Source organism: Aethalodelphis obliquidens, unplaced genomic scaffold (assembly GCF_003676395.1).
Source record: "Aethalodelphis obliquidens isolate GAN/ISIS:26980383/991018 unplaced genomic scaffold, ASM367639v1 scaffold54, whole genome shotgun sequence".
Taxonomy (NCBI): domain Eukaryota; kingdom Metazoa; phylum Chordata; class Mammalia; order Artiodactyla; family Delphinidae; genus Aethalodelphis; species Aethalodelphis obliquidens.
The window spans coordinates 13,713,624-13,730,323 of NW_020837998.1; the positions used below are offsets into that span (position 1 = coordinate 13,713,624).

At 37.5% G+C, this 16,700-nt stretch overlaps 1 protein-coding gene and 1 long non-coding RNA gene across 2 annotated transcripts in view; one reads left to right on the forward strand and one right to left on the reverse strand.

Moving 5' to 3' along the window:
• Window positions 1–3,591, forward strand: part of LOC113609072 (uncharacterized) — a 3,795-nt gene extending 204 nt beyond the window's left edge. The window contains exon 2 of the long non-coding RNA XR_003428494.1: window positions 2,614–3,591. This is a non-coding gene — a long non-coding RNA (uncharacterized LOC113609072). The remainder of the gene's footprint in view (window positions 1–2,613) is intronic.
• NOX1 (NADPH oxidase 1) overlaps window positions 1–16,700 on the reverse strand; it is a 35,419-nt gene that overhangs the window by 9,170 nt on the left and 9,549 nt on the right. The window contains 4 exon segments of the mRNA XM_027086128.1: window positions 4,710–4,872; window positions 5,088–5,173; window positions 5,175–5,322; window positions 6,046–6,140. Of these exon segments, the coding sequence (XP_026941929.1) occupies window positions 4,710–4,872; window positions 5,088–5,173; window positions 5,175–5,322; window positions 6,046–6,140 (492 nt within the window).

The window sequence follows — 16,700 nt, forward strand, 5'->3', positions numbered from 1 at the left end:
ATGTAGTTTGCTTGAGTGCAGTGTTTTTTGTTTTCTGTACTGAATTCATTAGCATGGGTCGGTATAAAATTTAGCATAGGTCAATATGTAATTTGTAAACTAATAAGGTCTTAAAAGTGAGGAATTAAGTCTTTTAAATTTAATTATTTATTGTAAAGAGCAGAATAGCATACATAAACAGGTGCCTAAGGAAAACTTGTATTCTAATATGGAACTCTCATGAACACCTTTTTTTTTTTCTTCTAACGGTATGATAGTAGGCCATTTGATTATTTTTATGGCTTTAACTTTACAACAATGAAATATTCGTAAATTTTAAAAAGTATTTTTCTTTATTTGATGCGGGTGGGATACTGGAGAAATGAAAGGTCAAACACCTATTGAGGAATCCATACTTGTCTATATATTGTGTACTTTTATTTCAAGAACTGATTTAAAATTCCTAAAAGGATGCTATAATAAGTTATTATGCCATTTTACAGACTGAATTAAGTGAATTTCAGGGAGGTATGAAACTTGCCTAAGGCTATCCAGCTACCAAGCGGTAGAAGTGAGAATTAAATCCAGGTATACCTATCGCCAAAGTTTCTGCTCATCTCTTTACATCATCCACTTTTAATAGCCAATGCTTTCCTGCTTACAAATATGACTGAGGTTGCCAGACAGTCAACATTCCTTTTTAATCAGATAGAAAAATTACTGTTGACTCTCTAAAGACATATTCCTTTTCCATTAAGTGACTTTAGTTGTTCAAATGATACTTCCAGACAGTAGTAATCATACAGTTGGGGACTAAGAACAGAACTCAGGGATGTGTCTAGCAGTCAGTAAAGACCAACTGGGCTCACTGATGATATTTACAGTCATTTCCTCTAGACTAACATAATCTTATTAATAAGACCCTAATAATTCACAGTACTGCCCTTGCCTGATTGTTTGTTCTTCTCCCTCTATCACTCTCTCTTTCCCCATATTATTATTATTTTTGGCAATTTTTGGTGAATTAAATTCAGGGATTAGTACTCAGGAGTACTCGTCACAAAAGCAGAGAATCTTAGCTCACACCAAAGGAAGAAAATAGAGAAAAAGTATAAACTATATGAATACACAGACATACACACATGCGCCAACTATATGCTGCACTTCTCCAAAATCTATTCGGTATCTGCACATTTACTGTATATTAGCAGTAAGACCAGAAATGAGCGTAACGCTCTGTTTACAAGGCACAGAAAAGAGACCCAAATATGGAAATTACTAGCAATGAGAATGGGGAAGAAAGACTACAACAAGGAATGTAGAGGATATTTTTGTTTCCTAGCTATGATGCCAAATATTGAACTTTCAACTTGAGACAAGGAGGCCATAAAAAGTTGTATTAGTTTCCTAGAGCTGCCATGACAAAGTACCAGAGACTGAGGAGGTTAAACAACAGAAATTTACTCACTCACAGGTCTAGAGGCTAGAAATCTGAGATAAGGTGTCAGCAGGATTGATTTCTTCTCAAGTATCCCTTCTTGGTTTGTAGATGCCATGTTTTCCTTTTGTCTTCACATGGTCTTCTCTCTGTGCATGTCTGTGTCCTAATATTTTCTTTTTATAAGGACACCAGTCGTAGTGGATTAGAGCCCACCCATTTGACCTCATTTGACCTCAGTTACCTACTTAAGGGCCTTATCTCCAAATACAGTCATATTACCAGGTATTGGGGGTTAAGACTTCCACATATTAACTTGAGCAGGACACAATTCAGCTGATAATAGAAGATAAGAGTAATTTAAGCAAGTAAGTAACTGTTGTTTACAGTGAGTTGCTTAAGGATATGAATTTACTCAAGAAAAACAAGAAGAAATTACATAACACTGTACGTTATACAAAGATATTAAATTAATCATCATAACATCCTGTGAGATGGGCATTAAATTATACCAAGCAAGATGAAGCAACTTATCCGGAATTGTATAGTTGGTACTTTCCAGAATTTAAACCAGGTATTTTCCCAGTTCCACTCTACGTTTTATATTCATTTCATTAGTTGAAATGAATTTTGAGTCTTCATTTTGCTTAGTTTCTGAAGTTACATGGGGATAGAATGGAGTTGGATCTTTTCAGTGACATTCACACATGGGGAAGGAAATTGAGTCCAGAAGCTTCAGCAATGTTTCCATGGAGAACACTAACAACAGAACCAGAAACACCGTTATCCTTTTGGTTCAGTGATCTTTCCTGAAGCACTACAAGAATCAATCTTAAGAAGCCCAGTGCTTTCCAAACTTTCACCAATGGGCTCTGTAGGGTCCTCTAACAGTATCTAAGAGACTAACTAGTTTCACATCCCAAGCCACTTAAGACAAGGAGTTCTGATTGTTCTCTGTGAGGAAATCAAGTGACAATCATAGCTGGTGATTTAGGATAGTTTCTTCAGGGCCCAGGCAAAACCTAATACACAGTAATAATCATTGTTAACTGCATCTTTGACAAGGATTAATCAGGTATCAAAGAGGTCTATAAATTGGGAGAAATTATGATCAAAGAGAAACATAGACCACAGATATTTAATTAATGCTCAATTATTTATGAGTTTAACTTCGGTTAACCTAATTTTCCTTCTAGACAATTTCCAATTCGTCTCCACAAAGAGACCAGAATAAGCACCTTCCAATACACGATTTATAGTGTTGCTTTAATTTAAAGCATACAGTGACTTCTACATTCACTCCACCAAGTTTTGCCAGGAGAGAAAAGGAGACGTTATAGTTTGTCTTGAATTAGATATGCCACCATACGTGACTTAGCTCATCCTACTGGAAGCACTTTGAGGGCAGATTCTACAGTCTTGTCTTACATCCTCTACGGAATCAAGCCAAGGGAATCACACACAGTTACAGCTGGAAAAACATTTGTTCTGGGTTAATACTTTTAGCCTTTACCACCAAGACTTTATCACCAAGACCTACCTTTACAGTCTCTAAACAGGAGACCTTCTTGCCTTCCCTTTTCATATTGACTAGGAAGGTAAAGGGAAGAACTGAGAAGTACCCAAAGTCAGCTAGCAGCCAGCACAGATAAATCATCTGTGGAGATATTGTTTCTTTCAAAAGATATAAACATAAGAGGAAGTCCTAGTGTTTGAAGCAACTGTGCATAATAAAATTCCATGAAAACCTAGAAATCCAGATGCAGATCAGTAACATATTGGTTAAATAAGCTGTTATGTTCATGCAATGGACAAGTGTACATACATTAAGAAGAACGAGATACTCTTTTCTATGAGATTCTCTTTTCACTGAACTCATCAGTGCTGCAAACACAATGTTACATAATACTTTTTCTTTAACATTATATCAGGCATCCTCATCTTGTCCTGCATTTATTGCCAGTGTTACTAAAGTCTATCACTTACCTCTTTCTCTTTTAGACATATAATTTCTTCTTATTTTGGAAGCATTCATCAATCCCTATTTTACTCTTTCTTTTAAATTACAAATGAATATTGAATTTTATAAAATATCTTTTGGGGGATATTTCAAGTGATTGTATACTTTTGCTCTCCTTTGACCTTGTTATATGGTAAATTATATTTTGTTATTTTATATTATGCTATTTATTATATATTGTATTATGTTTACTAATGACATTTATTATATTATAATTACATTATTTTTAAGGTAGCATTTTGTTTTAGATAGACAAAACAACCAGTGGGATAGGAAGCATCTTAAAATTAGATGCGAGAGCATAAGGGAATTGAGATTAAAATAAAATTCACGTTTTGGATCAGCAGCAAAAATTATTCAACAAAAGTGGGAAAATATGGCTATCATAGAATTACTAAATTCTAGATACAGCAACTAGTTAAAAGTGAAAAAATAATGAAAGTGTAAAAGTATCAGAAACCTGGGAGACTTGAAATAAATTATTCATGAGGAATACCTTTCTAAGATACAAAGAAAAAAGGATACATTTAATTATATAAGAATTAAAATTTTCCTCATGGCAAAATGCACTACAAAGGTCAGAAAACAAGCAAAAGAAATTGGGAAATAAATTTAGAAATGGATATGCCTTCTTTACAACTTTTGAGAGAAGCACATGTTTCTTTTTCCTTTAACCTGTTATGTGGGTATTAATCTATAATGTAAGTGCATGGTTCCTTTCCTTTAACCTGTAATGTGAGATTTAATCTATATGGTAAGTGCATGGTTCCTTTCCTTTCATCTGTAATGTGAGCGTCAACATGGGGCACTGTTTCCAAGCACAGACTTTGGATGTTCCTGTACTGGTCCCGTCACTGACCATCCACAAAAACTTACAAATGTTGCTTTACTTTCCTGGGGGTTAGAGTCTTAGCTAAGAAATGGAAGCAAAATAGAACTTTCCCCCAGGGATGACAGAAGGTTTAAAGGAGTAAATATGTAAGTGACTTGGCACAGTGCCTAGTACAAGAGAGATCAATATAAGTACTTACCAATTTTTTAAAGAGACACATGAAAGAAATAAAATGTGGTGATTTCAAAAAAAAAAAAAAATGAAGACCCAGTTCTTATGGTAAGTCTGTAGAAGCGGATGACTTGGCAGGGAGAAGTGATCACTCACTCTCATAACTCCAGGGAGGGGTTACTCTCTTACCAGTTGTAAAGAGCTTAGCCCATGAAAGCAATGGACCTATCAGGCCCAGACCAGATGAAAAGTGGTATTCGGGAGCATACCGTTTGTGTTTTGAGGTTGTGATTTGCATTCCGGAATTTGTACCAGATGGATTTCAAGATGGAAGCAAAGGGGGTGACCCCAATTCCTGCTCCGACCAACACAGCCACTTCATACTGGAAGACATCCTCACTGACAGTGCCAAAGGGACCATCCACCTTGATCCTGGCAGAAGGCAAAAAACAAAGGGCAAGTGAAGTCTCACCTCCACCCACAACCTCAAAAATCCTCCCAGAGGCAGAGCTGTTCCACAGCTGATTGCTACCTGTTTATTTTAATCATACTCCATTGTACCAGACTTAAGTTTCAATGCGGAATTGCTTTCTCTTTTCTGCTTGTCTGCTTTCTGGTCTGGGTCTCTGCTGCTCTTAAGGACCTACCTGGGAACTGGTGAATTCTGTTGTTCAAAAGCCCTTATGAGATTTTCTGTCCAGTCCCCCACTGCTCAGATATGAATGGAAAAATAAGTCCTCCTCTGGAGCAGAGGTCAGGGTAAAGGGATGCCACTCCAGGTAAGAGACTGAAGGGCAATTAACAAAAATATACTGTCCCACTTCCATGCTGAAGCCATTTTTGTGCATCTGCAATTCCAAAACTTTGGATGGGTACATGACCCATCCTATGAATAAAGCACAGAGGCCAAAGGAGGCAAATTCAAATGGCGACAGGAGCAGGCAGATAAGGTAAATAAGTAAAGCTGGAGAGCTGGTGATGGCCGTAAATTGCGAACACAAGTCTTTTCTAAAGGGGCAGCAGTTACCAAGTCCAGACAATGGTCATACTACGGAGCCAAGACTCAGCATTGTCAGGTTGCCTGATTCTTCAAGAGAAACCAGAAATGCCACTTTAAACAACTGAAGCATGGTTGATTTACAATATTGTGTTAGTTTCAGGTGTACAGCATAGTGATTCAGTTATTATTTTCAGATTATATTCCATTATAGGTTATTGCAAGATATTGAATATAATTCCCTGTGCTGTAACTGGGTAGGTTGGAAAAGCAACAAGAAATGCCACTTTTTCAATGTGAAAGCCTCCATCCAGATTTCTAAATGTTAGCAACCAATTTGACTTTCTAAACAATCAGGGTGTGTGCCAAACAAAATATGTCTGTGGGCTAGATATGGCGCAGACTGCCTGTTTGCAGCTTCTGACATAGACCCAAGCTGATGATTTCTGCCAAACCTCTCTTTCCAGCTCTGTCCAGCTCTGGAGGAACTCAAATATATTGCCCTCAAATTCTTTTTTATTCCTGTCAAGGTGACAATGTGGCAATTTATTTCTATAATCAGGAAGAACACAACTCTTAGCAGAGCAAGAAGAAAGTGCATATTCTTTACCTTGGTAATCACAACCTTCTGCTGGGAGCGATAAAATCGGAGGATCCTTTCAAAGATGTAAATAATGACTGGTGTGAGGATCCACTTCCAAGACTGCACACAGAGACAATAAAAAGTGAGGTTACACATTAATCTCTTCTCTAGGATTTGTTTGTGTAGCAGTTCATTCCTTCATTCAATAAATATTTACTGAGTTCTCTGACATGTTATCATTATTAAGCTGCTAATTTCACCAAAGTTTGAAGAGGGAAATGGAAAGGAGTAATCCACAATGGTTTTGTTTGCTAATCTGTTACTCATAAAGCAGATCATTTCCTGAAATTTTACAGGTCTCACCAGGAAGCAAGAGAAAAGCACAGAAATAAAATACATGGTAATTATATATATTCTTAAATAATATTTAAAGTTTAATTTTAAGAATCTAAGACTATCTTCCAGGACAACTTGTCCAATCTGAAAAACCAACAGAGAAGGTAGATGTGAAACAGCAGCAGATGATTCAAAACAAAATAAAACAAAACAAAAAGGGAAAGTGTGCGGCTGACACTACTGGTAACAGTAATACATAAAACTTGGTATTTATCCATCACCTCTTTTTTCAGGTGCTCAAAACATCTAACATAGTAAAACACTTTTTATCTTGTCTACTTTTTTTAAAAGCAGTCTCTCTATCCCTGAGATCTTCTCAAAGGCAGCAGTTTGCTTCTATATGCACAGGAGCTACTAAAAATGTATTTCCTAGCAGTGCTAAGTCATGTTCTTTTTTGCCCAACTGCTCAATCACAATACATTGGAACTGTGTGGAATGAGGTTTCTTATGCTGTTTCAGGCAAGATACTTTCTTGGGTATCTCTGGGGAGGAAAGGGGCAGAGACAGGGACAGTAAATTGAAGAGTGGGTATAATACAATTTGATGCTACTTCTTATTTGGAAAAAATCCCCAACTGAACTCAGAAGACATGAAAAAAATATATTTAAGAAGTGACTAGGACTTCCCTGGTGGTCCAGTGGTTTGGACTCCATGCTTCCAGTGCAGGGGGCACGGGTTTGATCCCTGGTCGGGGAAGTTCCGCATGCTGTGGGGTGTGGCCAAAAGTAAATTAAAAAAAAAAAGTGGCTAATCACCAATGTGGGAAAAAAATGTTAGCTTTGAAAGTAATCAGAGAAAATGAATATTAAAACAAAATAGTATTTTAGCATCTCAAATTGGAAAGCAGTTTCAAACAATAATTCCCACCATTAAGTGGGATGCAGGGAAATAGACACATTCACATTTGCACCTGGGGGAAGTACAAATAAGTAGCAACTTCCCAGAGAGCAATTTGGCAAAACATCTCAACAGCCTTGAAAGCATTCCTTCTCTTTGACACAGGAATTTTACTTCTAGGAAATGGAGCATAAAATAATAATTAAGGTGTGCACAAAGTATATGAGTATAGTCATGACCCCTTATTTACTAAGAAAAAATGACAAAAATGGCATATCGGACTCCTCTGGTGGCACAGTGGCTAAGAATCCACCTACCAATGCAGGGGACACGGGTTCGAGCCCTGGTCTGGGACGATCCCACATGCCGTGGAACAATTAAGCCCGTGCGCCACAACTACTTAGCCTGCGCTCTAGAGCCCGCGAGCCACAACTACTGACCCCTTGTGCCACAACTACTGAAGCCCACGTGCCTAGAGCCCGTGCTCTGCAGCAAGAGAAGCCACAGCAGTGAGAAGCCCACGCACCGCAACGAAAAGTAGCTGCTGCTCGCCGCCACTAGAGAAAGCCCGCGTGCAGCAACAAAGACCCAATGCAGCCATGAATAAATAAATAAATTTATTAAAAAAGAAAAAAGTGGCATATCATACAGACTGTTTTTTGGCTAATACCAAACTGTCTTTTCTTAATTTTTATTTATTTTTTTGTATTGAGATATAATTGACATATAACATATTAGTTTCATGTGCACAACATAATGATTCAATATTTTTATATATTGCAAAATGATCACCACAATAATTCTAGTTAACCTTTCTCACCATGCATGGCTACAAAAAATTTTTTTTTCTTGTGATGAGAAATTTTAAGATCTACTTTCTTGGCACCTTTCAAATATGCAGTAGAGTATTATTAATTATAGTCACCATGCTGTACATTAGATCCTCAGGACATTTTATAACTGGAAGTTTGTACCTTTTCACTACCTTCACCCATTTCGCCTATACCCCAACCCCTGCTTCTGGTAACCACCAATCTGTTCTCTGTATCTATGAGCTTTTTTTTTTTTTAGAGTCCATATATAAGTGAGATCATACAGTATTTGTTTTTTTCTGTCTGACTTATTTCATTTAGCATAATACCCTCATGGTCATTAAAAATGATCATGTAGGAAAAAATGACAAAAATGGTATAACACATGGCATTTTTAAAACAAATTCTTCAGGGACTTCCATGGTGGTCCAGTGGTTAGGACTCCACACTCCCAATGCAGGGGGCATGGGTTCAGTCACTGGTCGGGATTGAAGATCCCTCATGCTGTGTGGTGCAGCAAAAAAAAAAAAGTTTCAGTAGAATACTTGACAATATAGGAAAAGATCCATGATATAGACTAAAGGAAAAAAGTTATTACTTCTAGGTGATAAAATTCTGTGAAATTTTAATTTTCTTCTGAATATTTTTTTTTTTTTTTTGCGGAGCACAGGCTCAGCGGCCATGGCTCACGGGCCCAGCTGCTCCGAGGCATATGGGATCTTCCCAGACTGGGGCACGAACCGGTGTCCCCTGCATCCGCAGGCAGACTCTCAACCACTGCGCCACCAGGGAAGCCCTCTTCTAAATATTTTTCTGTGTTTTCCAAACTTTCTACAATAAGCATGTATTATTATTATTTTTTTTTTTATTTTTTATTTTTTGCGGTACGCGGGCCTCTCACTGCCGTGGCCTCTCCCGTTGCGGAGCACAGGCTCCGGACGCACAGGCTCAGCAGCCATGGCTCACGGGCCCAGCCGCTCCACGGCACATGGGATCCTCCCGGACCAGGGCACGAACCCGTGGCCCCTGCATCGGCAGGCAGACTCTCAACCACTGCGCCAGCAGGGAAGCCCCAGCATGTATTATTTTTATAATTTTTAAATGGGGAGAATGTGGAGAGAGTATTTTTGTTGTGTTTATGGAAGAAACAAACCAATACATTCAAACAGATGGCAAAACCGGTATTCTCTCCCTTGTGGTATTACATGACGATTCAAAGCAACCCCTGAGTTCTCAGTATACCTCCAAATAGGCCAACTATACCTTTATCTCAGGTAATAGATAGGAAAGGGATAGAAGCTGATGTGCAAGGTAAGACAGGGGATTAACTGCCTTAGCTAGTAAGGGACTAGTCAAGCGTTATAACTTCTTGTCTTTAAGGACCTCTTACTGGTCAAATAATATAAAAGGTGTCTGGTCATAGCCTACAAGTTCCACTGACTTTAGAAATGAAATGTGCTATTAACATATATCAGGTATGTCCTTTTAAAATTATTTTTAAAATAGGTAATACACGTACATGTCACAAAATTCAAAAGTACAAAAGGGTATACAATAAAAAGTAAATCTCCCTTCCACTGCTCCCCCCAGCTCCCCAAGGCAGTCAATATTATTATTTTGTGAATCCTTTTGGAGAATATGCATTTAAATGATAATATTACATTAAGTATAAATGGTAGCAGAGCATACATACTGCCCTGACTTTTTTTCATTTAACATCTTAGAGACTGGTCCATATTCATATCTAGAAAGCTACCTTTTTATTTTCAATGGTTACAGAGTATGCCATTGTAGGAAAGTCCCGTAATTTAACTAGTCCCCTATTGATGGGCACTTATTTCCAATCTTTTGTTCTACCAAGCAATGCTACAATGAATAACCTAATACATGTAATTTAACACATTTGCAAGCATATTTTAGATGCTCACCAGCAATGCTTGAGAGCATTACCAACACAGCACATGAGCAAACTCTTTGATCTTTGCTAATCTGTTAGGTTTATTACTGTGATTACTCTGTTCATATCTTCTACATCTTTTTTTTTAATCAGGTTGTTAGGCTTTTTCTTATTGATTTCTATATTTGTATATTAGGAAATTAATTCATGGTCTGTGAACTGTAAATACTTTTCCTACTCAGTAATTTGTTACCTGTCTTTATTTATGATGGATTTTTTTGCCATAAAATATATATATATATGGATGGATGGATGGAGGGAGGGAGAGAATAAATAAATTTGAATAAAAATATGTATTTTCTTTCCTTTTCTGGCTTCGAGCTTTTTAAAAATATTATTTAGAATATTTTTACTAACACTCCAGTATTAGAAAAAAAATCCCATGTGGTCTTAGGGTGCTTTTATGATTTCTTTCATTTTTTTCAACATTTAAATCCTTGATCCATGCATCCTTGACCATATTTTACTGTAAAGTGTGGAATAAAGAGACAGCTTTTTTCCTAGATGTCTATCCTATTATTGTAAAGAAAAGTATTGAATAATGTATCTTTTTTCCCAACTGATTTGAAATGTCAACTTTAGGGGATTTTCTTTCTTTCTTTCTTTTTTTAAAAATTAATTTTTGGCTGTGTTGGGTCTTCATTGCTGTGCGTGGGCTTTCTCTAGTTGCAGCAAGTGGGGGCCACTCTTAGTTGTGGTGCGCGGGCTTTTCATTGTGGTGGCTTTTCTTGTTGCAGAACACAGGCTCTAGGCACGCGGGCATCAGTAGTTGTGGCACGTGGGCTCAGTAGTTGTGGTGCATGGGCTTAATTGCTCTGCGGCATGTGGGATCTTCCTGGACCAAGGCTTGAACCCATGTCCCCTGCATTGGCAGGCGGATTCTTAACCATTGCACCACCAAGGAAGTCACAGGGGATTTTCAAAAAACATTTTTCTCTTTCTACATGAGGACAGAGCTATTGCTCTTAATTCTGCATATGATTTAAAGACTTTAATCATCCTCAGAGCACTTTAAGACACCACAAATCAACCTTTCCCTTCCATTTCTTCCTCAATCTAACATATTTTATGAACAAGCAAAGGTAAAGCGTAATATCCATGGTACTTATCTTGAGGCAAACCTTAAGTTCCCTGGAATCCAGTTTATTGATCATCCACTATCTAACAATAAATTCCAGGCATGTTCTTACAATACCAAAGAAAGTCAACTTCAAGAATGGTTTAAAAAATAAATTGAGGGGGCTTCCCGTGTGGCCTCTGCCAATGACATATGACAAAATAGGGCACTAAGCTCCCCGAGCCTCAGGTTCCCCATCCAGGAGTTGAGGAGCAGACCTTCCTTCAGAGGCTTCTTGTGATTTTATGAAATCACAAGGCAGCGGGCTGTGGCCAAGATGGTGAAGTAGGAAAACCCTGAGCTTGCCTCCTCCCACATGCACACAAACATTACAAATATTTACAGAGCAACTATCTATGAGAATGACCTAAAGACCAGCAGAAAAGATTTTCCACAGCTAAAAATATAAAGAAATAACCAAAACGAGATGGCTAGGAGGGGTGGAGTTGTGTTATAGTCAAGACTCATACCCCCAGGTGGGTGACCCACAAACGAGAGGATGATTACAATTGCAGAGGTTCTCCTGAAGGAGGGAGGGGTCTGAGGCCTACATTGGGCTCCCCAGCCTGGGGTTTTGCACAAGCCCCTGAAATTTTGACTTTGAAAGCCACTGGGGCTTACTTTTGGGAGGCCCAGAGGGCTGTGAGAAATAGAGTCTCCACTCTTAAAGGGTGTATACAAAATCTCACATGCTCTAGGACCCAGGGCAGAAACAGTCGTTTGAAAGGAGCCCGGGTCAGACCACCTGCTGATCTTGGAGAGCCTCCTGGAGAGGCAGGAGGTCATTGGAGCTCAACCTCTGGGATATAGATACTGGTGGCAACCATTTGGGGGAGTTCATTCTACCACTAGAACACTGGTGTTGGCAAGTGCCATTTTGGAGTCCTCCCTCTAGCCTATTAGTGCTGGGAGCTTACCCATCCACCAGTGGGCTGGCATTGGAGCTCCCCCAGCTGCAAAGACAGTCACACTGGGACATGGTCCCACCCAACAGCAAGCTGGCACCAGCCCTAGGACCCCCAGACTATGAAGGCAGCCACATAGGGACCCAGCCACCCAGCAGATTGGCAGCCACTACAAGAGGCAGGGCCTGGCAGCCAATGTGGCCAGAGGCCAGTCATGCTTACCAGTATGCCCATAGTAGTCAGCCTCATCACAACAGAAGAGCCCATGCAGCTCACATAGGCGGCACCCATACAGCATATAGCTCTGGTGATCAGAGGGGAGTGTGCTACTGGGCCCCATAGGATGTCTCCTACATAAGGCCACTTCTCCAAGATCGGGAAATGTAACTGACCTATCTAATACATAGAAATAAACAGACAATTAAGCAAAATGGGAAGACAAAGGAATATCTTCCAGACAAATGAACAAGACAAAACCCCAGAAGAACTAGGCAAAGTGGAGATAAGTAATCTACCTGATAAAGAGTTCAAGGTAATGATCACAAAGATGCTCAACACACTCAGGAAAATAAAAAATGAACGCTGAGAAGTTTTAACAAAGAGTTAGAAAATATAAAGTAGAACCAAAGAAATAAAATAAAATAACTGAAATAAAAAATACACCAGAAGGAATCAACAGTAGATTAGATGATACAGAGGAACAGATCAGCACACTGGAAGACAGAGTAATGGAAATCACTGAAGCTAAACAGAAAAAAAAACTTTTAAATGAGGAGAAAAAAAATGATATAAGTCTATATTGACCTGAAAAGATGCTCAAGATATATGGTTTTCTTGAAAATCAGGAATCAAACAAGTACTACAGAATTGTTCCATTATTAAAAACAACAAAAAACTAGATACATATGTCTGAATATATATGTATATTAAAAAGCCTATAAGAATAAAAAAATGAGGAAAGCTTAAGAGACTTCTGGGACCACTTCAAGCATGCTAACATTTGCAATATAGGGGTCTCAGAGAAGTAGTGAGAGAGGAAGGGGCAGAGAACTTATCTGAAGAAATAATAGCTGAAAACTTCCCTAACCTGGGGAAGGAAGCAGACATCCAGGTCCAGGAGGCACAGAGAGTCCCAAACAAGATGAACTCAAAGATATCCACACCAAGACACATTATAATTAACATGGAAAAATTAAAGATAAAGAGAGAATCTTAAAAGCAGCAAGAGAAAAGGAACTAGTTATGTACAAGGGAACTTCCATAAGACTAGCAGCTAACTTTTCAGCAAAAACTTTGCAGGCCAGAAGGAAGTGGCACTATATATTCAAAGTGATGAAAAGAAAACACCTACAACCAAGAATACTCTACCTGACAAGGCTATCATTCAGATTTGAAGAAGAGATAAAGAGTTGTACAGTCATGCAAAAGCTAAAAGAGCTTAGCACCAGTAAAGATCAGAGTGGAAACAAATGAAATAGAGACTGAAGAAAAATCAATGAAACTGAGAGCTGGTTCTTTGAACAGATAAACAAAACTGATAAACCTTTAACCACACTCATCAAGAAAAAAAGAGTGGGCCTAAGTAAATGAAATCAGAAACGAAAGAAGAAAAGTTACAACTGATACCATAGAAATATAAAAGATCATAAGAGATTACTACAAAAAATTATTATATGCTAATAAAATGGACAATCTAGAAGAAATGGATAAATTCCTAGAAACATACCATCTCCCAGGACTGAATCAGGAAGAAATAGAAAATATGAACAGACTGATTACCAGTAATGAAATTGAATCAGTAGTAAAAAAAAAAGCCTCCAAGCAAACAAAAGTCTAGGACCAGATGGCTTCATAGGTGAATTCTACTAAACACCTGAAGAAGAGTTAGCACCTACCTTCTCAAATTATTCCAAAAAATCACAGAAGAAGGAACAATTCTGAATGCATTCTGTAAGGCCAGCATCACCCTAATACCAAAACCAGGCACCACAAAAAAAGAAAGTTACAAGCCAATATCACTGATAAACATAGATGCAAAAATCTTCAACAAAATACTAGCAAACAGAATCCAACAACACATTAAATGAATCATACACCATGGTCAAGTGGGACTCATCCTAGGGATGCAAGAATGGTTCAATATCCGCAAATCAATCAATGTGATACACCACATTAACAAACTGAAGAATAAAAATTATATGATTATCTCAATAGATGCAAAAGAGCTTTTGATAAAATTCAACATCCATTTATGATAAAAACTCTTAACGAAATGTGTATAGAAGGAACATGCCTCAACAAAATAAATGCCATATATGACAAATCTACAGCCAGCATCATACTCACTGGTGAAAGCCTTAAAGTATTTTCTCTAAGATTGGGAACAGGATGAGGATGCCCACTCTCGCCACTTTTATTCAACATAGTATTGGAATTGTTAGCCACAGCAGACAAGAGAAATAAATAAAAGGTATCCAAATTGGAAAGAAAGAAGTAAAGCTGTCACTGTTTGTAGATGACATAATAATGTGTAGAGAAAACTCTAAAGACACCACCAAAAGAATATTAGAACTAATAAATTAATTGAGTAAAGTTTCAGGGTATGAAATTAATATACAGAAATCTGTTGTGTTTCCATACACTAAAAATGAACTATCAGAGAGAGAAATGAAGAAACAATCCCATTTACAATGGCATCAAAAAGAATAAAACACCTAGGAATAAATCTAAACAAACAGGTATAAAAACCTATACTCAGAAAACTATAATCATTGATGAAAGAAATTCAAGAGGACACAATACCTGGGAAGATATACTGTGCTTATGGATTGGAAGAATTATTATTGCTAAAAAAGACCATTCTACCCAAGGCAATCTACAGATTCAATGCAATCCCTACACCAAAATACTAATGGCATTTTTTGCAGAACTAGAACAAATAATTCTAAAATATGTATGGAAACACAAAAGACCCTGGATAACCAAAAAAGTCTTGAGAAAGAAGAACAAAGCTAGAGCTCCCAGGTTTCAAACTACACTACAAAGCTACAGTAATCAAAATCCCTACCAAAATACTAACGGCATTTTTTGCAGAACTAGAACAAGTAATTCTAAAATATGTATGGAAACACAAAAGACCCTGGACAACCAAAACAGTCTTGAGAAACAAGAACAAAGCTAGAGCTCCCAGGTTTCAAACTACACTATAAAGCTACAGTAATCAAAAAAGTATGATACTGGCATGAAAGCAGACACATAGGTGAATGGAGCAGAATAGAGAGCCCAGAAATAAACCCAAACTTAGATGGTCAATTAATCTATGACAGAGGAGGCAAGATCATACAATGGGGAAAAGATAGCCTCTCTAATAAATGGTGTTGGGAAAACCAGACAGCTACAGGGAAAAGAATCAAATTGGACTATTCTCTTACACTATAAATAAAAATAAACTCGAAATGAATTAAAGACTTCAATGTAAGACCTGAAACCGTAAAATTCCTAGTAGAAAACAGGCAGTATGCTCTTTGACATCAGTCTTAGCAATATTTTTTTGATATGTCTCCTCAGGCAAGGGAAACAAAAGCAAAAATAAACTAATAGGACTATATCAAATAAGAAGCTTTTGTACAGTGAAGGGAACTATCAACAAAACGAAAAGACAGCCTACTGAATGGGAAAAGATATTTGCAAATGATATATCCAATAAAGGGTTAATATCCAAAATATACAAAGAACTCATATAACTCAACATCAAACAAACAACTCAATTAAAAAATGGGCAGAGGACCTGAATAGACATTTTTCAAAAAAAGACATACAGATGGCCAACAGACACATGAAATGATGCACAATATCACTAAATCATCAGAGAAATGCAAATCAAAACCAAAATGAGTTATCACCTTACACTTTTCAGAATGGCTATTATAAAAAAGACAACAATTAAGTGTTGGTGAGAATGTGGAGAAAGGGGAATCCTTGTGCACTGTTGGAGGGAGTGTAAATTGGTGCAGCCATTATGTAAAACAGTATGGAAGTTCCTCAAAAAATTAAAAATAGAACTATCATAGGAGCTAGCAATTCCACTTCTGGGTACAGCTGACCCTTGAACAACGTGAGTTTGAACTGCACATGTCCATTTATATTCAGATTTTTTTCAATAAATACATACTATATTACTACAAGATCTGTGGCTCATTGAGTCTGCTGATGCCAAAATGTGGATACAAAGGCCAGCTGTAAAGTTATACACAGATTTTTGTCTTTCCAGGATTGTCACTCCTAACCCCTGAGTTGTTCAAGGGTCAACTGTATTTTTCCAAAGTAAACAAAAACACTAATTTGAAAAGATATACACATCCCTATGTCCATTGCATCATTATTTACAATAACCAAGATATGGAAGCAACCAAGTATCCATTGATAGATGAATGGATAAAGAAAATGTGACATATATATATATATATATATATAATGGAATATTATATATATGTACTTACATAATAGAATATTACTCAGCCATAAAATAGAATGAAATCTTGCCATCTGTAACAACATGGACAGATCCTGAGGGTATTATGCAAAGTGCAATAAGTCAGAGAAAGACAAATACCTTATGATTTCACTTACACGTGGAATCTAAAAAACAAAACAAA